The sequence below is a fragment of the Pocillopora verrucosa genome, chromosome 14 (assembly GCF_036669915.1).
Source record: "Pocillopora verrucosa isolate sample1 chromosome 14, ASM3666991v2, whole genome shotgun sequence".
NCBI lineage: Eukaryota > Metazoa > Cnidaria > Anthozoa > Scleractinia > Pocilloporidae > Pocillopora > Pocillopora verrucosa.
In genome coordinates, this window is record NC_089325.1 from 12,643,358 (window position 1) to 12,668,898 (window position 25,541).

Consider the following 25,541-nt stretch of genomic DNA (forward strand, 5'->3'; position numbering starts at 1 on the left):
ACCATCAGTGCTGTTTGCAAAAAGATTAACCCTTTAACTCCCAGATCAAATTTGTCATCGTCCTCATTGTCAACCACACAATTCTTATAATATTAGTTCGGAGAATTTACTATTGGATCAACTGATTATCCCCAAATTGATATTTTTCTTTATTCTCATCACATATCTGGTTGGTATTGTGTTGATATTATAAGGAGAAATTCTGTCTTGGTCACTCATGGGAGTTGAAGGGTTACCTTTTTCGAGCCGAGTAGCTCACTAATTAATACCTCGGTTTCCAGATCCAGCAAAGGCTATAAAAACAACCTTGTTCCCAGGGCCTTTTCCCACTCCCAACTAAGGGAAAGAGTCTTAAACTAAAGAGTCTTACTAGTTGGATGGGATGCTACGTTCGTTCATCTTTTCATCCCCTCCCCCCTCCCCCCGGCCCCTTACCCCAAGGGCCAACTCCACTGATAAGGAGAGGATCGAAGACCGTACCCGAGTAGACGGCGAAAATTCGACCCCACCTAAAGGCCTAAGCGTGTTCCAGGCTATGAGTCTGTTCGAATTGCTTCAGCAACTGGATGTAGAAAACCTTTACAACATCAGGAGCCTTATTATCCTGACAGAGCCCTAGAGGTGTGAGGAACAGAAACAGCCATAACCGCTGAAACCCTACTAGAAATGTACCTATACCCAGTCTCTTCGCTTTCCCAACCGCCATGTTTCTGGAGTATTCGAGTCCAATTGTCAACATACGTATCGATGTTTTCGAGTCGAAACAAGTAGCTTTTTAATGGCTTGTACGCCAGGAAATTCTTTAAAATTAAGATAGCAGGATGGGATCTGTTGTTTCTAACATGTATGGAGGGCTACAGTACATGATGAGTTGTGGGGGAGACAATCAAACGTTCCCTGATAATGGCCGATCGTCTCTCGCCGCGACGCCATTTGTTTGGAAACGTACCAGGTATGTATTTCACTGTTAATCGGTTTTATTTTGGTTTTTTCTCCTCAAACTAGTGTTTTGTATACCTTATGTGATTTTTGATCAAGTAAATTAAAAATTGTTTTGAGATTTTTCGGAAGAAATTCTGTTTCATCTGACGCAAGAAAAGCCGAACTGGTAATGTTGCAGCTGAGGCCGATTAAGTCTTCGTACTTTAGAAAAAAAATGGTACAGGTTTAATTTTCATCACTGGAAGATAGTTTGCGTTTTCTTCCTTTGTATAGAAAAGAAAAAACTAATTTAAGAGGTAATCATGTTTAATTAGTAGATGAATTAAGGGACGAGAACACCAAAACACGACGTAAGCTTTTGGTTCTTCTTGTGCGTCATACGGTTCCTATCGACATTTTATTTGCATTAAACAAGAGATCGACACACACTTGTCGTGTCCTCTCTTCATCCTTAGTCGGTTTTATTTTCGAAAATTATTCCTGTACCTACGTAAAGCGGCGAAACAGCTGAAAGCAGGCAATTATAGTACAATTTTGGTTAGCCGCAAATCTCGCGAAATATTTTATTTGTGATAAGTTGAATAATCATGATCCATGGCTAATCCAGAGAATCGCGTATTTTTTCTTTCACCCAGCTCCATGTACTTTGATGAAGATGGTGATCTAGCCCATGAATTTTATGAAGAAGTTAAACCAAACAAGAAAGGGAAGAAGTATTCCATGAAGAAAGTAACTCGGCGACTATTACCTCAAGGACTAGTTGATTTACCGTATCCAAGATTAAATGTGGATTTTCCAGTTGTTATGTGCGAGGCATATTAGAGAAATGACCTCAAAATTTCTAGATCTAACCTCATATGAGATGAATGTGGAATCTATCAAGAACATTGCTAAACAGCTGGGTCATTCACGGACAAGACTTGCATGAAATTCAGAATGTTACCAGAAACATTTTGTTCTTGACCACAGAGTTATTGCATCGTCACGCCAGACATCTCTAGCTACTTTCTTTCCTTGAGCTGGCAGTTACTCAGGTGACCAATTTAACTGAACTGATAGCAACAACTTCTGTTTTTTATTGAGGAAGAATGCAGATGTGTAAAATAAGACTGTGACTAAATGCCTGGCAGCTAGGTAAAGGCTTAAATTGACTAAATGCTGACAGCCAGAAATTTTCACAGAGTTTCCACTGAAAGATTCTTTCACTCTTATAAAGAATGATAGATGTTTTTTAAGAAATGTGAAGCAATTCCCCTTCACTCAGAAAACATTTCTGGTCAGACTGACAGGTATGGTCTCAAATAGACTAAATGCCTGGCAGTCAGAAGTTTTCTGCCAAATTCTTGTGGAAAACCTCATTTAAATCTGTCAACCCTTCACACGTGAACATCAATATGCATAATCTCCACACTGTGTTCTCTACATTTTGTAAGGTGCTGACAAGGAAAATTTGCTTAACAAGCATTCTGACTGCTGGCATTCAGTCCTTTTAAGATCATGCCCAGCTGTGGGGCATTTAGCCTTTATGTTTAAATAATGTTTGTAGTGAAAGGTTGGGGACCTCCTCTCCAATTGAAATAATTCTCTTCAGGGTATTGTTGTTTTTAGTAGAAATAACAAGAAGATTGTACAGTATTATAAAAAAATTTGGATGATGTTTTAGTCATTTATTTTTTCTGTTATTAACTAAGGTAAGGTAGATAAATTATGTTCAAATAAGAGCTTAATTGAATAAGGAATGATGGATGTTGTGTTATTTTATACCTGTTGATGGCATGTGTAAACATTCAGCTTCTTTTAGCTTCCAGTTTCAGAGCTGAAAGTGATTTGGAAACTTCATGTAAAGACCAAACAAGACAATAACAATTTCACTGACAGATCAAAACTGACTAATCACAACTGCTGATTGCCACTTTTTTTTTAGCCCACAATATGGCAACAAAATTGACCAACCAGTTTCTTTAAGCCAGACTCTTACTTGATTGACAGACAATTTGTTACTTGATTCTGAAGATGAATTCTTCTCAGGTTGTCAAAATGTCAATCACCTTCACAGACAGCCAAGGGTTTCAATGAGAGTCCATGAGAGTTGGCATTACGAGAAATTTGCTGTCTGTGTCAGGTTATCCCAGGGAAGGTTTTTGCTTTCCATTTCTAGCATGACCCAATGTTTTAGAACAACGCTGTCAAATGAAGTTTGTGGATACAAAGTAATAATGAAAATAGTCTTGAAAATAGGAAAATTTTATTGCCCGGAGTTGAAGGAGGCAAACTTACATCAAAAACTGTGGAAGGAAAGGAAGATCACAGGGGTGTACCTGGAAAAATAGTTCTTACAAAACAACATCACTCCACCCAACCCTGACAATAACCTTGGTTAATTTCTTTTCAGTTCACTCTCACCTTTTCTTTTCTTTCTTTCTTTCTTTTTTTTTTATGCTTGACCCACCAAGTCAATTTCTATTTCCAGAAATGCATGCAGTAATGAAAATGGCAAAATTTGTCAAACCTGCCAAGCTGATTTCACTTTGACAAATTGGACTAAAATTCACCAAAATCATCAAATCTATGAACATTAACTCTGTTTGACAAATTTTGTCTCCTTCCATTTTCATTACTGGGAGCACTTTTGGACATAGTGAAAGAAGGTAAAGATAAGGTCTGTTCTTGAGCCAAGCGGTGAATGCAGCTGGAACTCTTGGGAAGCTAAAGGTTCACAAGGCTGAGCAGTGGTATTACTTCATATATTAGCAGAATGATTGCCTAAAGTCCATTCGGAAAACCAAGTTTACAAAACTAGTTCTAATTGTGTACGAGTTTCATCAGTTTTCAGTACATTCTTTGTCAACAAAAAAATTTGAATGGCTTAATAAGTAAGTGCCAATAAACTTCACAGCACACAGTCACATTTTTCTCTGCAGTTTTTTAATTCATTGTGTTTTCAATACATTCTATGAAATAAGAGAATCACTTTTTGGGAAATTTCTGTCCATCTGAATTTTATATCTTTAACTAGAGATGATTAACAATCTGATTTTGACCTTGAAAATGGGGGGTTGACTTAAACATGAGTTCAACCTTAACATGAATAAATACCGTACTCTTGCATTGAAACAATAGTCACAGAGATAAAAGTTATCAAAAGTTTATTCTTTGGGCTATTTGAGAACCACCAATTATAAATACTGATATTCATCCATTGTATTTATTACATACTGGTATCAGGGTTTTCATTAAGAAATAAGGTTACAAGGCACTGGTAAAGAGTAATAGGTAACTAAACTACATACCTGAATAAAAACTAGCTCACACACTTAATCTTTTAACACCTAGAAGTGATTAAGATGTATCTTCTCCATATAGTATCCATACATTATCCAGCAAACAGCTAATGAGAAAAATCAAACTTATCAGGTAGAAGTTGCCAAAGTCTCGTAAGCGATTTACAAGGAAATGTGTTGCAGCTAGCGGGGAGGATTAATGATCAGATTTTAGGAGTTAAAGAATTGAAGCCAGAAAATTCCATGACATGATGCATAATGAAACACCTGGCACGTATGTGTTTATTTTAAAAGTGACAATGTAAAGGCAATTGCCGTTACAATAAATTATTATCAGTGTTAAAACTAATACAATTTGTCAATGCAGCTGTTTAAAATATCCTTCTCTATTTGTAGGTGTAAGTATTCTAAACTCATATATAATACAAAATCTATAACAGAACCTCTTTCTAGTTATAATCTTGCTGTTTCACCAAACTCATCAGAAGGTGGTTTTTCTTCATCACAGACTGTTTGGTTTGGTTGTACCAGTGCCAAAGCCTGCTCTAATCTTTCCTTGTAAAGTCTGTACTTTTCTTCTACCTGTTAAAGTTAAAAATTTAAGTTTGTTAACCCTTAAACTCCCATGAGTGACCAAGAGATAATTTTTCCCAACAACATAATTGATACAATATCAAGCAGACAGGTGATGGGAATGAAGAAATGCAAACTAAGAAGAGACTTTTACTTGATCCAATACCAAATTCTCCGAACTAACATCAGAAGAATTGTGAGGCAGACAGTAAGGAGAATTAATAATGAGATCTTGGGTGAGTGATCGTGGGTTCCAGGGTTAATGAAAAAGATAATATTCAATAGCTGCCTGTGGAATAAAAATCTAATCTTTGAGTGTTGATGATATCTCTCACATGTGAATGAAGTAAACAAGAGAGAAATTGAGATATTACAATCATATCCTCCAGCAATTACGACAAGCTGATCTACATGAACCCTTTAACTGAATGACAATTTCAAAACACATCCCAACAGGATCAAATGTATACATCACCTGAATGTAAATTCAGCTTGTCAAAATAATTTGAAAAAAGGTTTTTTTTATAAAATTTAAGCAAAAAAGTAAAGAAACCTTTCATGAAAAGTTAAAATGATCTGTTGATAAATCTGGTAAACATGACAACATTGTAAAGTGTAGTTAGGGCGCCCCAGTACTATCTCCTCTGTGTAAATCCAAGTGGAATAAACTTAGTCTGTAAATCACAGCATAAACCTCGAGTTGGGGTCAATAAGAGGTTTTGTGGCTACCATGATCATCTAGCAGTTCTTCTTTCTACATCAATATAAGCCCACAGATACACAAAAGGGGCACTGGCATAAGCCAGCTTACATTTGGGGCTCAGAAATTTGTTCCTGTGAGCCCCCATTTAAAAATTCCTCTGTTGCTTGTGGGGAAATGAAAGTTACATTCATTCTAATATTTCATAAATACCTAGTATATATATATGACAATGATGGTTGATATAACATTAAGCCACTGACCTGCAATATGTGTTCCTCCTCTTCTTTGTCCAGTATCTTCATGAAATTTTGAAGCTCTGGTATGGAGAATACCTCCCACTGAAAAAAAATGTCACACAGCTGTCAAAATGAAAATAGGGGTTGGAGTATTCTGCGGATTACACTACCATAAATCTTTTTTTTTGGGCTATCTTTTTTGACTCACATGATAATGAATTCAACCAAAAGGACAGGCTACATAGATTCATTTTGATTCATAAGTTAGATTCATCTATTTGTTGTCCAACCTATAGGCCATTTTACAGTTGCGAACTCAGTTGCCAAGCCTTTGATTTGGAGTGAGGCTGAAGGTGACCTTGTTGTGATAGAGACCAGTATCTAGTTAGCATGAAAACAAAGTAATTTACATTTGCAAAGCAGCAAGGTTTGTATTATAACAAGGTCACCCTTGGCCTTACTCCTATTCAAAGGCTTTGCAACCAACCCAACAACTGTAAAATGAACTAGATTAATCTACTTCTTGTCAAACCAATTTACTTCATATAACTTTCAAAGGGCAAAAATTCTAACTGTAAAAATGTTAATTGTAAAGTTAACCCCTGGGTTAACAAAATTTTAATTTGAAAATTTGGCTGTACTTACCACAATATCTCCTGTTTCATTCTCCTGGAGTGAGAATTTGTGTCTTATATCTGCTCCACCCCAAAGTAACCTTAGCACCAGGGGTTTCTCAAAGTCAGACATCCGACGAAGAATAACTGAAAGAAAAATCATCAAAAAAGACTTTATATAATGGGTTAAATACATTGCATCAAACTCTACCTAGTTTCACAGAAAGCATGTAAAACACTGATTAAAAAAGAAACATACTTCACATGGTTTTCTTATGCCTTTCACATGACAAATTTCGCAAGTAAGATTGTGACATGTTATACAAATGTGTTATGAAAATGGTGTGAAATGTTTCACAAGATATTTCAAACACTGTATCACATAATTGCTTCTGGTAATGTAGACCATTATTGGAAATGAAAGCATTCACTCAGCCATTTGATGGAAGCCTAAAAATTTGAGCACTAAGTCTGAAAGGCAGAGAGGTAATTATAATCTTTATTTGTATATACCAAACAGGGGAATAGTGCTATTTAGTTTTACTCCATTTTTAAACAAAATATTAAGCACATCATTCAGTTTTTTTGCCAATCATGTAAACTGGTCTTGCTTATGTTGTTTCCAACTTTTGCACACAGCTTATGCAAGCAATATGACATTCAGACAAAGTTGTGGGATATATTAAGAAAACTAGAGGCCAAAATACTGAAAACTAATTAAAAGTGGTATAATAAATCCCTTGATCAATGGTTTAACATTTAATAATGATGGACATTCTGCTCATTGCTTGTAATTTTCTTAGTAACTCCAGGGCTAAGAAAAACATGTAACTTGCAAAATATACACATGTGTTTAGTGTTAAACTATTGATTAAGTTGTATGAAGTGCTTAGCAGGTAAAGAAAAACCTGTTGAAACCTACTATGGTCATCTTCTTCCTGGTAACACTCAAATAATGCAAATTTTCTTGGATTATCAGCAACTTTGAACTTCTTGAGAAGAGCTACAATGACCTAGGGAAAAAAAAAAAAAGGAATCTTAAAACAAAAATTCCAGCAATATTAACTGATGGTCACTAAAAACAAAGAGATTGGTTTCATTTAGTTTTCTTTGAAGAGAATTGTGGTCTGTGTCAGATGTATTGGCAAGCAAGTGAAACATAGCAGTTGAATGTCACCTGGAAGTTGGAAAAGGTGTTAAATGAATTAATTGTTTAGAAAAACCCAATTTTGAATGTTAACCTCTTCTTGGAACTTAAAAATGTTGCAGCTCTCTCTGCTCAAGGATCAACATTCAACAGTACATTTTCCAAAATTCCTCCAGTGGTAAATTCACCACATTCAGAATCAATTGCAGACAATCAACACAGGATTGATTAAAGAACACCTATAAAAGGCTTAACAATTCAAACAAAAGTTGATAGAAAATAAACAAATATGCATTCAGAGAGACCCACCTGATGAACAGTAGTTTCACTGGTTACATGTAAAGCTTTCTCAGTCTCAAGTGGAAGGAAAAATGATGTCCGCTGAGAAGTCTATGAGATAAGACTCAAGATTAGCTCTCTATTTGATGAAAGGACAAGGCTGTGTTGAAACCTTCAAAATGATATTTCCAGCTTTAATGTCTAAATAAAGCAGTGCTCCAAGCTGCAACTGCTTTGCTTACAGAGACCAGAAGTAACGATTTTGTTACACTATTGGCAGTATTAATTGCTAGTTCAGCAGTCATCCAATCAGCTGTTTTTTTTTGTGTTTTGACTAAATCTTTACTACGATCTAAGTAAGTGGAATGGTGGCCTTATGCTTAACCCTTTACCTCCAACCCATGAGTGACCAAGACAGAATTTCTCCTTACAATATCAATACAACATGAACCAGATAAGTGATGAGGTTAAGGAAAAATATCAATTTGGGGATAATTAGTTGATCCAATACTAAATTATCTCAACTAACAATATAAGAATTGTATGGTTGACAGCGAGGAGGATTACAAATTTGATCTGGGAGTGAAAAGGTTAAAGTGATGGACTATGGATGGGAGGTTCAGGTTTGAAATCCATCTGGGTCAATGTGTTATGCTCTTGAGCAAGACACTTACATGTACCTCTCACAGTGCTTCTCTCCACCCAGGAGTAAAATGGGTACTTGCGAATTGTTAAGAAAGCTTGGCGAAAAGCTAGGGAGTAATCTTGCAATGGACTAGCATCCCACCCAGAGAGGGGGGAGGGGGTGGTGATACTCCTTATTGCTTCATGCTAAGGAAACTGAGATAAACCTTTGTTGCATGGGCCACTGGCCTTGAGAACAGATTTTACCTTTAACTTAATATAATTACAATCACCTTCTGATTCAGATCATCATCATCCTTTGACTTTACAGCAGTCTGAAAAATTGACAGAGGTCTCTCTCCTTCGATGATGTGGATTGGTCGGAGTAAGTTCATATTAACACGGATAAAGCCTTGGTATGTGTCCTCAGTCCTCTGGCAAAAAAAACAAGCTTTGGATCAGAAAATATAGAGCAAACTTTAAGGGGGGTCTTGATGGAGAAAGAAAAATCTAATTGCTAATTCTCCCCTTCAGCTTTTATACAATTCCTTGAAAATAAGTTGGGAGAATTTGGTGTTAGCTCAAAGTAACAACTTCTACCTGACAAGTTTGGGTTTTCTCATTTGCTGTTTGCTGGATAATGTATAGATAAGATAATGAGAAGTTTCATGTGAATCACCTCTGAGAGGTAAAGAGTTAAAATTTTGACCACTTAATTGCTAATGGTTTATTTCTCTCCATTATGGTTAAAAGAATTTTTTTACTGCATTTTTTCTTTGACTAGCCCCTTATAATTTGTCCATTTTTATGGCTAACAGCTAATTTTTTTTTATTCTTTTACAGTTATGAGTAAACCCCAATGAGACCCTCTTTAACTGTTCAACCCCTAAGAGTGACCAAATTCTAATTTCTCCTTACATTACCACCCCTGCATCAAACATTAAGGCCATGAGAATCAAGGAAATGATCACCAACTTAGAAAGCTCTTGATTTTCAAGCAAATTCTCCTCATCAGCGCTTGAGGAAATGTACATAGAACAGTAAGGAGAATATGCAAACTGATGATAGGGTGTAAAGGGTTGACGCACTTACAGTTCTGACGTCAGGCTCTGGTTGTGTGAAGGTTGGATAAACCTGTCCACAGGATAAATCTCTTTCTGGTGGATAGTGCAGTACATTCTGTTAGCACTTATCCACTGGATAGTGATTTATCCACTGGATAGCGATTTATCTGTTGGATAGCATTCTCTGCCCTTCATACAACCTGTCCCAGATTGGCACTTTTTAATGTATGCTACGCCAAGAATTCAAAATCTATCCACAACAATTACAAATTTGACATGACTAGCTCTCCCAACAATTCAGTAAAAAAACATCATGGTTACCATAGACATTATAAGTCCAGTTGTACTTGAATTGTATTCATCAATTTTCTCACGAAGGAGGCTTCCTGTTGGGGAGTCTGTGTACAGAATAAACGGTTCTTTCCTCTTCTCTCCCTGTAAAGATTCACAAGAAAGACAACTTCAGTTTGGCTATAAATCATACAGATAGCTATACAACCAAAGGTAACCCTTTAATTCCCATGTGTGACCAAGATAGAAATTTCTTTTTACAACATCAATAAAATATCGAGCAGAAAGCTGATGAGAGTGAAGGAAAATTCAAATTAGGGGATTATTAGTTTATCCAACATCAAATTCTCCAAAACGACATCATATGAATTGTAGGACAGACAGTAAGGAGAATTACAAATGAGATCTTTGGGAGGTAAAGGGTAAAGAAAAAGCTGTGTATCACTCATTCGCAGATAATTTTAAAGACAGTTGTAACTTGGCTGTATACCAAGTGGAGCCCACAAGTTTGAATAAGATTGAACTGGGAGAAATTAAAAACTGATACAGAGAGGAACTGGCCAGAAGGTTGGAGCCTATGGCCCTCCTCCTCCCTCTAGCCACAGAAATAAATAAATGCCTGATTTCAGTTCAGGCTTCCTTCAACATTATCCCTTAATATACCATTTTATCCCAGTTAATCTCCTCTCCAACACACTCTAAGTCCCTGAAATGAAATGTATTTGTGTAACCCAACAAAAAAAACCCTTCACCTAATTACAGCCCAAGTATTATTTCAGGGAGTTAAAATTTACTTTAAATTACACCTTTTTGAGAGAAAAATATCCAAATTCACTTTCAAATGGGACTTTACCCAAACTGTATAGGAGACCAGGACATTTGCTCTGACTACACAGTCACAAAAAACATATGGACATGCAGGGACAGTTTATATACAGCTGCACAAGCACTTAGCCACACTGCCCACTCAAAAGTGATGACATTACCTGATCTACAAGATGCAATGTCTTCATGGTCACCTCATCAACTGACATCATTCTTTCATACAGCCAGCCTCCAGTACAGTCTAAATCCACATCCTCTTTGCATCGTCTGTGACAAGTATACTTGCAATCTGTAAACACAGAAATAGGAAAATTCCCCTGAATTAACAAAGCTCCCAGCCTCAAAGCTTAATTTACAAAGACTCAATCATCAATTCTTGTGGACAGGAAGTGAAAATGAAAGCATTAAAACACAATTCTTGAAAGTTTCAAATTTAGCTTCAAAGTGAAATTGTCACCTTACATTTGAGCAGTACTACTGTCACTGTTTTTTTCTTTGCTTTGGGGTTATTGAAAATGCTCTCGCTCCTATTTAGATCAAAAGAAACCATTGAAGGTGAGCTTTTCAGAGAAAAAAATAACTTGAAGATGCCAGCATAAACCAGACAGGAACAGTAGGAATGAAAAAAAATTAACATGGATTGAAGAAAGCTGATTGGAAGAAACTAAACCCATCTGAGGGTTTTATTTTATTGTAAATAGAAATAGCCTATTTAAGATTATGTGTGCCATTCGTTGAAAATGAAATATATTTACATTTCACTCTAAGAACAGAAAATCAAAAAAAAAATTTTCTTACATTTAGAAATTTTTTACTAGCAACACAGTAAAAATTCCCTGCAGAAAAAAAGGCCTTACTTCAAAGATAGCTCAATAATGACAGTCCATTCTTGAGAAATTAAGAAACAAATATTGATTGAAAGCAGACTCAAATGTAAATGACTAAATTGGATGTTAGAAGATGAATAATCTTCTATTTTTAATTAACAAGAGGTGAGAAGGTGTCAATTTTCTGATTAAATCTCATATTTTGGTCTCCACCCATTAAAAAATTCATTTCTTCACTTATTTTGCCCAATGAGACATTTTGGTTGTTTAATAAATGTGTATTTGGTGAAAAAACTTCAGACTTCTCATCCACCACAGTTGATAATGAAAGGATGATTCATCTCTTTTGAAGATTATATCTGATCAAATGGAAGCCACTGGATTTCAAATTCTTTTAACTGTCACATAAAAAACTCACTACAAAAATGTGGTCCTTTACTGACAGAAAAAAGCAATTTGATCCTTTCTGTAGTTAAAGGTAATTTTTGATTATTACAAAATTGCATGCAGCTGAACTCACAATGTTTTTTTGCACCATATACTTCTCCTTAAAAATTAATTTTGTCCCAGCCTTGCCATGCATTTGTACTATAATGACAATGGTCACAAGATGACATTGAAATAACAATTTTTCTGATTACTTTGCAAACTCTCGTGTCTATGTAATATTTATTAATTTAATTACAGCTTTATCAATAATAAAATACAGAAGAATGTAAATGAAAAAATTGTGAGGTAAGCATCCCCTTGTCAGTAAAATTATAATATATTAAACTGTCTTGAGTTTGCGTTTTTTTCATTAAACAAGTGGCTGTCCCTACTGACAAGGGAACATCTCCATTAAAAAAAGAGCACCTACAAATGACAGAGACAAAGACAGGTTCTCTGATCTATTACATACGGACCAATACAGGCCGTACATTTTTCACTTCAGTGGACAATTTTAGGGGTCATCAGTAAAATGAACATAAAAAAATTCTTTTAGCTAACAGTTCCCTTCAAAGAATTTGTTTAGAAGAAGAGAAATATTTTGTTACTTGCCTGGAACTGATCAATAGTTCAAATTTCAAGGCCAAAGGAAGGTGAAGGAAATTTGTGAATATTGATTAAGATTATGTAATATTGCTTAGGATTCAAAGCTTATGATTTAAAGTTACAATAATATTATAATTCAAGTACAGGCACAAGCGCAAATGAAGGTAGATCTTTGTGAATGCAGAAATTAGTTTCAAAACTGCCATAAGACTCTTCTTGTCTTAGAAGAGGAACAATTTATACGGATGTTCCACACAATATAATCGACAATTCCAAATTGCACCATCTGCTATTCAAGAGTTTTAGCTATTAAATGGGATGTTTACATGGCAATAAAGATTTCTTCTGCTGAGAATTTTTTAGGTATACTTAATTAAACATGATTACTGGAGTAAGAAGGAGATCGCCTCTCCCCACCCTCCCCCCCCCCCCTCCAGCCTCTCTTCTCAACCAATACCCAAGTCAATGAATGCCTCAAAGACCAAACTCATACTAACCACTTAGTGACAAAAAAGGAGTTTCCTTCTACAATATCAAAACATTTTCAGAAGACACCCACATCCATACTGAGAAATGTTGTTCCATAAAACCCACAAGCAGACATTTAGGTTTCACTTTTTTTTTTATTATAAATTTTCAATTTAACACTACATCTTTTGCTTGGAAAAAGTTTGTTTTGGCAAGGTAGTGTTGCTTCATCTTATAGCCAAAGCTAAGAGAGGTTTTCATTACTCACTCTGTTATGTTTCAGAATTAACAATAGAGCACTGAATCTGCTACAGTTTTATGAATTAAGCAAGCAGTCTCCTAAGACTCCAAACTATTCCTGCTTAACTTTGCCATCCAGAAGTGACCAAAATACAATTTCTCCTAACAGTGTCAATGAATTTTAAGGCAGAAAGGTAAAAAGAAATGAAAAAAATTATAGCCAGGGGATGATCCTGGATTTATTGCCAAATTCTCACAACTAAACTTAAGAAAAATTTGTAACAAACAGGATGGAGAGTTGACAACCAGATCTTAGGAGTTAGGGGTTTATAAAGACTATTTTTAGCTTCAGTTTGACTCTCCTTAACTTTGGTCTTTGGTCTAGACTTAGACTTTAAAATTTTTCTTATTGAGTTTTAAGTTCATGGAAAATAAATTCTGGGTTGGGAAAATTTGAAACACATCTAATCTACATGCCTTTAATATTAGGGGTTTAGGAAATCATCAGCCTCTCATAAACATTTTAATTGATAAATGCCTTGCAATAATTAATATTTAATATAGCATGTGAATATTTCTAGCCACTTCAATATTTAAGTGAATTCCTGAACAAGAACCTAACCAATTCTGGGATAGGGAAATTTGAAAAGCATCTAATATATATGGTTTTAATATTAGGGGTCTAGGAAATCATTTGTCTCTCATAAACATTTTAATTGATAAATGCTTAGCAATCATTAATATTTTATGTAGCAAGTGAATGTTCCTAATCACTTCAATATTTAAGTGAATTCCCGAACAAGAAAACTAACCAGTTAAAAATAGCTGGCATCGGTTTACTGAGAACAAGGCAAAAAAACAGTTAAACGGATGAGTGAATTTAACTTGTTTTAAATATTTTTTGCGATCATTACGAGGTATACATTACAAGCGAATCATTTGTTATGAGATTAATTCGTAACGTACATATTATTGTACGAGATTCACCTGTGTTTCAGGATCAGCAGATTAGTATTTTCGACCTTACTTCCCTTGTACTTACCAATGGACTTTGCCAAAGGGGAAAAAAACCTTACTTTCCACTGGTTGATATAGTTCCAGAAGCTACGATCAACATACGTATATGGTGTGTTTACCTCTTATCGAATTTACAATATGCGCCAACCGGCTGTTGTTGAGCAAACAGCCAGATGTGATACAAACTAGAATTATCCTTTGCTTGCAATTCAATCCTTAATATGGTGAAGAAACACTTAATAATTACTCACTTTTGCAGCGCACACATTGCTTGAAAAGTCCCCAAATAAACTCTCCACAACAATCGCACCATGTAGGATTTCGTAGTTGATGTTGAATAAACGTATGTCCTCTCCCGACATGTCTAACTAGCGCTTTCTCGTCGCTAACATTTTCCGTGGTCACAGATCGTTTTATGGTGCTTCGTTTCTTAGGTCCTTTCCTATTGACAAAGTTCGAGATGAAATCTTTCACTGGATTACTTGCAGTATGTTTCTCTCCGGGCATATGAGGTACAGATATGGCGCGATTTCTGTCCCGAACATCGTTCGCCATGTGAGATTTGATTTGAGCACGTTTTCTATCTAGAGAGTTGGGATCTCGAGGTTTCGTTGCTTCGTTCGAGAACACATCGTCACTTTCCATTTCAAAACCAGTTGATCGTGTTAACAAATAAAGCAAGGCAAACAAACCTCTTTCAAAAATGAGCAACAATCTCGAAGTTAACCACTCGAGGATTCTATTCTTGGGCAAATTACGATTGCCGTTCTGCAATTCAGTTCGCATAGGGGCCTATGATAAAACAACTCGAATGGAAGACTTGTTTACGGTTGTCACACACATCCTGAAACTGAAACCAGGCTTTCAGCTCGCTAACCGCCATATTCGTCTAGGGTGAAAGATGATCTCTCCTAGCCAAAGGGGTATGCGTCATTAAACAAATAACAAATCTAATTCTTTCTGGGTGGGGAGGCTAGGGACTCCCATAATTTTCGTGAAACAGTTTGGGAATTAAAACTTAGAACGTGAACTGAATCCTTTTTCTGAATATTTGTTGTTGTTGTTGTTTTTTAACAGAGTTTAGAGGGCCGAAAGCTAGCGGTGGAAGACTTTTATTTTCGAATGAAAATTAATTAAAATTGGTAACCCACTAGTAGAGAAAACTAAGGCCTACTGCGTGCGTAAAACCGCGGTTTGGATTCGACCTCGCGTAAGTAACCGGTCCGTGGTTTTCAAGAGGTAAATTTTGTGAAATATCCGTAAACTATGAATGGAAATTGATAGATCGAGAACAGTTCTTCTAGAGAATTTCAGTTTGATAAATTTCGAAAAAAATTATGTAGATTTTAGTTGTGACATTTTGATTTCTCTTTTCCGAGAATTAGCGTTTCGATTGGCAAGGCAGCTAAGGCGAAACAAGTCATTTGCGAAAAATACTGAACTTAATGACGACGAAGGAAGCCAAATTAAAAATGAAAAAGAGAAAAAGAAAAGAAAAGAATGACAGGGTCGAGTTCGACTATCTTGGTCGGGCTGTGAGCAACCGCCTATTCACAGGTGCTATCCCACTACTGTTTGACGCGGGAGCTTTTGCCTGCTGTGTTTCCACCCTGGGCCGGTTCGCTCCTCTTTAACCAACCTGGAGAACTCAGATTCCTCTGTGTTCACCATATTGACGCCAAACTTAGCGCGGACACCCAATCTACATAGAACGACTACCCCCAGGAATCCCGCCCTCAAGCCATTCAGCGACCCCAGCCTCCAAGCAGCTGGATTACAGACGTGCGCCACTACGCCCGGCTGATGAAATGAGCACAAATTTATGGTGTCAATGGTGGTGAGCCTCGACTGCCCGCCGGAAGTAAAAGTGCTCACTTGAAAATATTTTGCTTGCATTTATTCGCTAAATTCTCAATTTTAATCTGTGAAACAGAAAGATAACTTTAAATATGGAGTTAAATGATCATTTAAGTAAAAAAGTAATCGCGATAGTTAATTGAAATTTATCTTATTTGTTGGGCCCCTTTTCCGACGGAAGTCGAAGCTTCATAATCAATAAAATTAAAAAGTTGGATCGGACTCATAAAATGGACAAAGGAACAAATCTCGGCCGACTGTGACACTTCTCTTTCATGAAAGGCTGTCTGTCTGTTGAGCAAAGAGATTGATCGAGGAGGCCATGGTTGAGGAAAAGCCCTAGTTTACACATTTGCTTGCTGACTGTTTTCCTATTCCAAAAGCTTCTAATGTAGTTTGCCGTTGAGTAAAAAAAAAAGGGAAAATAATAAATGTCAACGATTTCTATTCAGGATAAAGCATCGATCATTTGCTTTAAAATAAAATTGAGCCTATGAACTTATTTAGATATTAGAATTGTGCTAGTTTGACGGTTTAGTTATAGTTAGCAGAGAGGATACGTCCAAACTTGCCAAATAAAGATTTAAGGAAGTAAAATAAATAAATAAATAACGCAAAGCGAATCGAGCATCTCAGATGCTTGAATTGGCTGAGCATAACTTAATTTCGATGTGAAGACGAACCTTTGGAACAAATTTTTTTTAAACTAGATTGAATAACGCATTTGGTAACGTTGTAATAAGGAGAAAGTGTACGCCATCACAAGGCATGGAATACTCAGTCATTTCTGTCACGCACTCAATAACCAAACACGCTCCCTTGAAAACTCCCCCTTTTAATTTAAAATCATTTAAGTCTTGATATTTCTAAAATATAAAATACTACGACAACGAGTAATGTTTCTTTTTCTTTTATTGGTTAAGCCTTTTGTTATCCAATAAAGGTGAAATGAACATGAAATCTAATTTCCTCTGATAATCCAATTAAACACTCTAATTGTACTTGGTTGGTTACAATTATGTTTACTAGTACTATCTATGAAAATCAATCACTGCTTTTTTCTAGCGAAATAATTCTGGAAATATTTTGCAATAAAATATTGTAACCCTTTGATACACACACACACATCAATAGACCTACCCTCCATACATTTCCTAAAATGCTAACCAGGAAAATTTGTGCAGAAATCAAGAGCTTTTTCAGTGGTGAACATCTCCTTTATTCCCCGCTGTGCCCGAAAGATATTGTTTTAGTATTCTGACCGATTGGTCTTATTTCAAAGCCCTAAATCCTCGGTCTCACTGTAGGCTTCCCTGCAGGAATCCCCTGCACATGTCGCTAGATCCACCAGGCGAGAGTGTTTTTTTGCTAGAAATTTCGGAGCAACTTTTTTGACGATATTCGTCAGTTGATCAGGATCTTTCTTGATATCGTACAGCTCCACAAAGGCCTGCATTGGAATACACGAAAAACAACAACGTTTGAAAACTCAGAGAAAGAATCGAGAAGAGAAAGATAAAAAAGCCTGGAAAGCATTCAATGGGAAGAAATTCGCGCGGAAACACGCCACAGAACAGTGCGCAGGAAAACAAACAATCGGTGGAAAGCGCTGGAAATCGAAATCGTGAACCGAGCAACAGGTTTTAAGTTCTTGCATATAACTTCATGCCTAAACCTATAACAAGAAATAAAAATGGAGTGACTGCACACCCGTGTCGTTCCTAGTGTCCCTTAGACAAACCCATTGTAGTACGTGTTTATCTGTTCTTTGTTAAAAGTTACCTCTTTGTCGTTAAACTCACAGTACATCATATCCTCCGACGAGCTTAGAGAACGGACACAAGAATACGTGTTGTTCCAGGCGTCTTCGCACACACAGTTGGGCCAACAACACTAAAGAAGAAAACAAAATGGAAAGTATAAAGGGGGTATATAGAAGAATGATTGTTCCTTTTATTCCGTTCACCCCCTTCTCACCGAGCCTCTTCCCTCCTTTAGAGGCCTGGCTACGCAGGCTACGGCTTTCTGATCAATTATTCATTTTGCATTGGTAGAATGAAGGAAACACGTAATTGAAGCTCAAGATACATTCTAATAAACTCAGTAGTCGTATAGTTATAAAAGGCAACTGTTATTCTGCTTAACGTCAAACTTTTATGCCTCAAATTCTGTTGTATGCATCAAGGGCAATTACTTGCATAGACTTTTATTACTGGTATCTGCACACAGTCACCGTGGAAGGGAGACCATGAAAACTATAAGTGCCAATGAGGTGGGACCCTGAACCTACCGTGTAACTGTAACTGAAATGTAGGACCGCTTGGCCGTGGAAGGTCAGGGTATGTGACTTAGACAGAGCTAATCTCGTATCCAGATCCTACTGTGTAACTGTAACTGTAACTATTACCACATGGCAGTAGAAGGTCTGGATACTAGACTTAACAGAGCCTTATGAAAGGAATCTGGCAAATTAAAATTCTGCGACGAGTTACATACCGACACACCAGGAGAAAGCTGCGGACAGCCCCCAATCTTAAGATCTCCTTCACCAAAGTGTTGAACAAGAAAGTCCGTGCGCCAATTTGCGTTTCCCTGAATAGAAACAAAGTGCAACACTTTTCACAAATGGAAGCTATACCATGAAGGAGAAATGGCAAAATTAATTTTCAGAGGGTGAATGAGAGAAGGAGATCGAAATTTGTCCAATTTGAGGGTTTAAAAGCGTCTTACTTTGTTAGCGAAACACCGATTTCTTACAAGGAAAAAAAACGTGCAATAAACGAAAGAGAACTAAAAATGGTGGTCAATAATTTTTTTTGACCCGGTTTAGAATTGCGAAAAGTGCGGTATAGATGTGTGAAACAGTGATTGTACTTTTTTGCTTTTCAAAAACTCACCCCTTTGTGGCTGCTCTCACCATCTGCCTTCTAAAATTGAAGAACAAAAGTGATTATCGACTTATCTTTTCGGCAAATAGACAAACAGAATTTTTACCAAGCTACTTGTAACTTAAACTGAACTGCTAGTAGAACAACACAGAAAGAGTAAGAGAGATATACAAACTACTTGAAGGTCTGTTACAAGTTAAAACTTTCAACAAGAGTTACACTGTGCCCAACAGGTAACCCTCTGTATAAAATTACTATACGCTGTCTGCCTAGAACAGCATCGACTGCGACGAAACGCCAAGCTATGAAAACGTTTGGAGTTAAAAGCTGAGATTAAATAACAAAAAAAAGGAAATATCCCTTGCTAAAAAGGCCTAGTGGATCAGACTGTGTCATGCTGTAGGAAAACAGGATGCCCTAAGGAATTCTTCCTTCCACAAAAATATTTTCCATTTGATTTTGCGCCCAGAATTTTCGGTTCAATGGAAAGCGCGCTTCCGTAGAACCGCATTTCGGTTTTCAACACGACTGACCATGTTACGTGTATAATTAAGTTCGTTGAAACGTTTTTCTTTCGGCAAACGCTACTGCGGGCAATTTTTAGCTGAACTATCCTCAAGCACTAATAACGCACCAAGAGAGGGAGAATCGATCGTCCGTCCATGGACTCAGGGGCTTTCCCGCCAGCTAGCTCCACAATAGTTGGTGCTATGTCAATATTGAGAATAGGACTCTGCAAAATGTAAAACAAAATTGGTGAACGCTTAGTTTGAATAATTCCAGAGGGCTACACGATCATCTTCATAGTAACTATGTCACTACTCTGCTTGCCAAGAAGAAAACATAAAAACTAAAATATTGACAAAAAGTTCAATATTTCTTTGTATTTTAGGGCCATGCCCACATTGTGAGACTCTCATAACTATAAGGGGGTGAGTTTCTAAAGAAACTGTGGCCCATCCAGCCTGATTGTATCACTGTTTCCTTCGCATGGAGCGACTAGTAGTATTACCACTCCCACCTGGATGGGATGCCAGTCCATTGCGAGGTTACTCCCCAGCATTTCATCAGACTTCCCTGACATTTGACCAGTAACATTAATATTTCTGGTTGGAGAGAGGCATAGTGTTTGCCCAAGGTCACAACATATTTACCCGAGTACCCGGCTAAGTCTCGAACCCAGACCTCTCGGCCCTGAGTCCAGCGCACTTTGTATGTCATCAGGTCATCATGGATGTGTTCCGAGACCGACCACTAACAGCTAAACTTAACGTCTCTCGTCCGAACAGTCACTCTACTCGATCAACGGATTTTTTTCGGTAAGAACCACCATTACGTTTCGACATTTCACCGCCGGTATCACTTCTTTTAAAGGACGCAATGATCGTAACCGCACTTTATTCTTAGAATGACATTTTCACCTGTGATGTTTTGTTAGCCGTCACTCCAGGACCACGGATCATGAAGGGAACGCGTACATCAAATTCGTACAGCTGCCGCTTGTCTTGTGGAAGAGAAAACTGACCTAAACAAGCAAATGGTGTGCAGTTATGACTAGTGCTTTGTTAAAAAGTTGCCTACACTGATGCTTACACTGACTGACTGCTTACACTGACTGTTACACTGACGCTCACACGGAAAATTTAAGTACATGATAACTTGAGTCCATTATAAACTTCCTTTTTTCCAGTTTTCTGTGACTAAATTTAATTCAGGTGAACATGTTTTAACTAATCACGCTTCGCTGGTGTGATTGCAGCATAAGATGATCACACCTTCCCATACAAGTAATAGTCACTTGTGGGTAATGACTATTTGAATTTTGTTATGTGTATCGTCATATTTACCCAGATGAAACCCATTATCTGATGAAAATATGATATAAGTATTCTCCAAGTGTTTCCCCTTGTCCAATGCCTGAACGACTTGGTCAACAAGATCATCCACTGATAACAAAGTACGCCACCTTAAAACACAATTTTAGAATGGATCAGTTGATACAAAGCAGCAAACTTTCTTTTTCATATTCTGAGATTTCTCTATCCTTAGGGTCAGCTTAAAAAACACACATCTTGTCTGCTTCTATAGGATGTCCAGTACCAAGAAATTCTTATTTGGGGGGATGTAATTAAATTTTTCCAAACCTGTTTCTGAAGATAGAATCTGAGGCATTGATGGATGAATCCTTCATTGGATGTGGAGTGTTTCTGATCAGCCAGTGCTTGGTCTTAAAATGACGACAAGAAAAAGGAATATAAAAATTATTGCAGGTGTGCAAATTTAGGGAAGCCTGCATTTCAGTGTCTTAATGTAATAGCTTGTTGTACAATGTACTGTGTGAGCTGGGTCTGTGAGCAGATGACATGACACATGTTCCATGTGTCTGTTCCAACTGCTTCACTGAGTCAGCAAGGTAATCTCTTGTGTTGCCTGCTTGGGACTGCCTGCTATGATTCTGAAGAGATAAATTGCTTGTACAAGTAATTCTGGTTGGTGTGTGCAACAGGTCTGCTTTGTAACAATATCTGAAAAATATCCTCTGGTAGTTTTCAAATGAAATGGGTACATTTTGAAAGCAGCATAACAAATACAATAAAGACAAGTAAAGGACATGAATCTATTTTGAAACCCTTGGGTATAATATTTTTGCCATATTACAGAGTAAGTTTCAATAAAATTTCCAAGGTAATCTGGGATTGCTTTTGATTTGTTTCCCTTTACTTTGCTCTGTGATTTGTTGGGAAAACTTGTGCCAGTATCAACCTCAACCAATCAGATTTTAAATTAAAACTAATTGTGACTTGGTCACTCAGGTGTTCCCATGTGATATTATTCTTTGCTTCGATTGGCTGTTATTATTAGCTTGGTTTTCAATTTACCACATGTAATTATGATGCCCTCATAATCCTTTATGGTCAATATATTGCAATGCAGTCTTAATTTTGGATGATCAAGATAGCTGGAAATTGGCTGCTTCATCTTCTCTTTATCATGAACTTTGACTTTTTCTCAGTCCATAAAAAGAAAGCTTGGCCATTACCTCTTGGAAATTATGTGAACAAATGAACATGGCTCTACTTACAGGTCCACCTGCTGTGTTAAAGCTCTTTGTCCTTGGTGCCTTACTTGTATTAAAATTATCCTTGTACTGAGGTGCAGGTGTGAAAGGGGCATGGCAGGCAGGGGTGGCAACCATCATAAAGAAAGGGGGTGATGCTTCTGACTGCTCATTTATGAAACTGACTGCATGTTCTTTCTGAGAAGAAGAAACATCAATTTTGAAAGATGAAATACCACTTTGCATATTCTCAATACTGATCTCTATACATTTCCAAAGTTGCTGTCAAGGAGAATTTGTTTAACAATCAAGAACTTCTTAAGTTGGTGATCATTTCCCTTATTCTCCTGATATCGTGATCAAGGAGTGATATTGTAAGTATAAATTAGATGCTAGTCACTCTTAGGAGACAAACAGTTAATACATATTAATGTTCAAGCTAAGCTTGTAAAGAATTAATGTTTTAAAAAATCAAGTAATTTGACAGGCTTATTCATATTCAACCAAGTGATTGTTATGGTAGTAAACTTCAACATATAATTTTACCTCAGTAGTCTCATGTATTTTAATGCTGTTTGTTTAAAGCTTACCAAAATATCTGTGAGATAGTCAGAGGCATAAGTATCTCCATGTTTCTCTGGATTCCCATTCACTGACAATGTATAGTTGTAGTACCTGGAGTTACCTACAAGTCCAACCCATTCATCCCAACCTGGGGGAACATGTTCAGGCCCCCCTACTTGCGGCATCCCGTATTGATTCAGGTACTTCCCACCGAAGAATGTTCGATAACCGAGCTTTTTCACGTAGGTGCTGACTGAGTGCTTCTCTGGCCCCTGTTGCCATCCAGGACTTGAACAACCTCCTGATATGGAGTTGTTTCTGGCACGATGATTGTGTATATACTGTCCAGTCAGAATACTTGATCGGCTCGGACAACAGAGAGGACTTGTCACAAACTGCCGGCAAAAGAAAAAGATGTTAACCTCTTGCAACTTGACCCTTTAACTCCCAAGAGTGACCAAGACAGAATTTCTCCTTACAATATCAATACAATATCAATCAGATAAGTGATGAGAATAGAGAAAAATATAAATTTGGGAATAATTAGTTGATCCAATACTAAATTCTCAGAACTAACATTATAAGAATTGTGTAGTTGACAGTAAGGAGAATCACAAATTTGATCTGGAAGTTAAAGGGTTTAGATCAGTAAGCTTATTCTCTACTCTGTTTGCAACACATTTCCTAATGTGCTAACAAGGAGAATTTGTTTAGCAATCAATAGCTTCTTTCATCAGCGATTATTTTCTTTTCTCTTGTGACCTTAACGTTTGATTCTGTGGTGATATTGTAAGGAAGCTGAAAGGATTAAACATAAACCACAAGCAAGGGCAAAATAAGAAATTGTGTCATTTCTGAGGCTTCAAACCTTAACAGTTCTCATTGTTGTGGTTGGATGCTCTACTGACTTTGCCACCAAGAACTTATTGGCAGGTGGAAATCAGCTGTCACATCATCATTAAAAAAAAAACTACTTAGGTCTCACTGTATGGGAGTGTAGAAGTAACTTACCATGTTGTCAAATTTTACACCATGCTGACCGATCAGTGTCTCAGCTTTCTTCAAAGGAGTCTATCAAAGTGGTACAAATAAAAAATGCTCAAAAGAGAATTTCTCCTTACAATATTGTTACAGTATCAAGCAGACTAGTGATGAGAATGAACAAAAGTATCAATTAGGGGATTAACAGTTGATCCAACAGCAAATTCTCTGAACTTTCATCACGCGAATTGTATGATAGACAGTAAGGAGAATTACTAATGAGATCTTGAAAGTGAAAGAATTCAGATCGATAGCCTCACCATAAATGTCACAAGTGAATTTAAAGGCTAAAGTTTATAATTGTGAAAATTGGTTGAATTTTGAAAATATTTACACTGCTCACTTATACCTGTAAGAAGTAGGTCAATTTTAAAAGAACAGAGTGGAATATTAAACGGCAATGATTTTGATTCGGGTTGATCGTCTACAATCACGGAAAGAACTAGAGGGCTTATTCTTTTTTTCAGTTGTAACAGAAATAGATATTTACATTCCTTCGATCGTCGTCGATCATATCGAATCAAAACTGAAGTGCTGGAATAAGCTGCGATTTCTAAATGAATGCTACTTACAAGTCCTCCTAGCACAACATCTTGATCATCTGTAAGGATAAACACGATGTTTGGTTTACTCGTCGAACTAGTACTAGCGATGGAACAGCCGGAACATAGCACGAGAAACAGTAAAATAGGATTCTGCCTCAGGGCCATTTTGATTTAAAACCAAGACTAAGAGATCTCTGGTCTGCTAACGTCTCTGAAAAATTGATCCTTTTCTTGACGGATTCATGTGAACGTCTCGTGAGCCACCTCAACTTTTGTTGTCTTTTTGACCCGGCTCACATTTCTGCGCGAGGGACTGTTGCAGAGTTGAAGCTAACGCAATCAAAGTCACGCTAGTCACGCTTGGTATAGTTACACAGCAATCATTTTTGCTCACTCGCGCGAGAAAAAGGCGCCATTGAATTTGAAAATACTAGCTTTTTGTGAGAAGAAAATTAAAAAAAAATTCGCTGTGTTGTATCATGTCTGCTCACTGACCGAAGTATTTTTCTCCAAGGCTCTACTTCCACGAAGAAAATTGATAAAGTCACGCTGATCGGAGCGTTTTACAATATTTAAGCATTATTTTAGCGTTATTTTAGCATACGCCGTTTCTTAGGAACCTTCCTTGCCTCGACAAGTATGTAAAGTATATAATGGGTGATGTGCATTGATATGCCTTGTAATGAGCTAAGGCCTTCGAAGCTTGAATAAGTATAGAGGTTTCAAATCAACTTGGGGTTGCGTTTCTGCAAGAGAAAATGTCTCTTTAAGAGAAGAACATGGGACAAATAGGGAAAATCAGGGCGTTGGGCAGGTTACGTCAATTTCACTTGTATTTTTTTATCTGGGGGCGAAAAAAAAGACCCGCGATCGAAGAAAAATCCTTGCGAAATTTAAACACGCAACGGAAGCAATAAGGTGTACGGGATATATGTATATTCATTATTCTACTGCATAAAGTAGGGTCAAAGTAACGCGCGAATAGAGTGCAAATATCCTGCGATATTGTTCGGTTATTTGGACTGTTCGTTATTTCGTACTTTTAAAAAAACCTGTTTAACCAGTCGGCTGCGCGCGGCTCTGATGCGTTGTTTTTCCCGCCTTACGAGAAATGAACAGAAAGACTTAGAAGAAAAAAAAAGCACGGTTGGATAATAAATAACTTATTTGACGTTTTGGTGTGTAGTATCGCTGAATATTTTTGTATTAAGCGATACTTCACACCAAAACGTCTTATAAGATGCATGGATCTACAAAAACACAAATCCTGAACTGGTCTTACTGTGATATGTAAAGTACATTTTCTGTCTTCTGTTGTGAAGTGATGTTAATTTGCGTTTTGCTTACTCCAGTTTAACAAGAAGTTTTTAAAAGGTTCATACTCTTCGAAAAATGAAGTTGAGAACGCTCGAATTGCGAAAT

General features: G+C 37.0%; 3 protein-coding genes across 4 annotated transcripts; 1 reads left to right on the top strand and 2 right to left on the bottom strand.

Annotated features, from left to right (window-relative positions):
* The first annotated feature begins 706 nt into the window (after positions 1 to 706).
* On the top strand, positions 707 to 2,599 carry LOC131782381 (tumor suppressor candidate 2-like). Its single transcript, XM_059099109.1, has 2 exons — positions 707 to 952; positions 1,578 to 2,599. Exons 1-2 carry the CDS (start codon positions 822 to 824, stop codon positions 1,762 to 1,764), a joined length of 318 nt encoding a protein of 105 aa, XP_058955092.1. The 5' UTR covers positions 707 to 821; the 3' UTR covers positions 1,765 to 2,599.
* A 1,472-nt stretch (positions 2,600 to 4,071) lies between these two features.
* LOC131782378 (ras association domain-containing protein 1) lies at positions 4,072 to 15,089 on the bottom strand. 2 transcript variants are annotated; one of them, XM_059099105.2, is made up of 9 exons: positions 14,418 to 15,089; positions 10,741 to 10,868; positions 9,785 to 9,898; positions 8,693 to 8,833; positions 7,806 to 7,886; positions 7,272 to 7,362; positions 6,381 to 6,496; positions 5,760 to 5,837; positions 4,072 to 4,805 (listed from the first exon to the last, which is right to left on the bottom strand). In XM_059099105.2, the coding sequence occupies exons 1-9, from the start codon at positions 14,950 to 14,952 to the stop codon at positions 4,677 to 4,679; spliced, it is 1,413 nt and encodes a 470-aa protein (XP_058955088.2). In that variant the 5' UTR covers positions 14,953 to 15,089; the 3' UTR covers positions 4,072 to 4,676. The 2 variants fall into 2 exon arrangements, with proteins under 2 accessions (XP_058955088.2, XP_058955089.2); XM_059099106.2 differs by lacking the exon at positions 14,418 to 15,089 and adding an exon at positions 11,042 to 11,187.
* A 1,828-nt stretch (positions 15,090 to 16,917) lies between these two features.
* On the bottom strand, positions 16,918 to 24,402 carry LOC131782403 (N-acetylglucosamine-6-sulfatase). Its single transcript, XM_059099137.2, has 12 exons — positions 24,147 to 24,402; positions 23,545 to 23,604; positions 22,560 to 22,928; positions 21,994 to 22,167; positions 21,056 to 21,138; positions 20,759 to 20,877; positions 20,333 to 20,436; positions 19,546 to 19,644; positions 18,921 to 18,950; positions 18,520 to 18,615; positions 17,806 to 17,916; positions 16,918 to 17,473 (listed from the first exon to the last, which is right to left on the bottom strand). The coding sequence occupies exons 1-12, from the start codon at positions 24,282 to 24,284 to the stop codon at positions 17,300 to 17,302; spliced, it is 1,557 nt and encodes a 518-aa protein (XP_058955120.1). The 5' UTR covers positions 24,285 to 24,402; the 3' UTR covers positions 16,918 to 17,299.
* Positions 24,403 to 25,541: the final 1,139 nt, after the last annotated feature.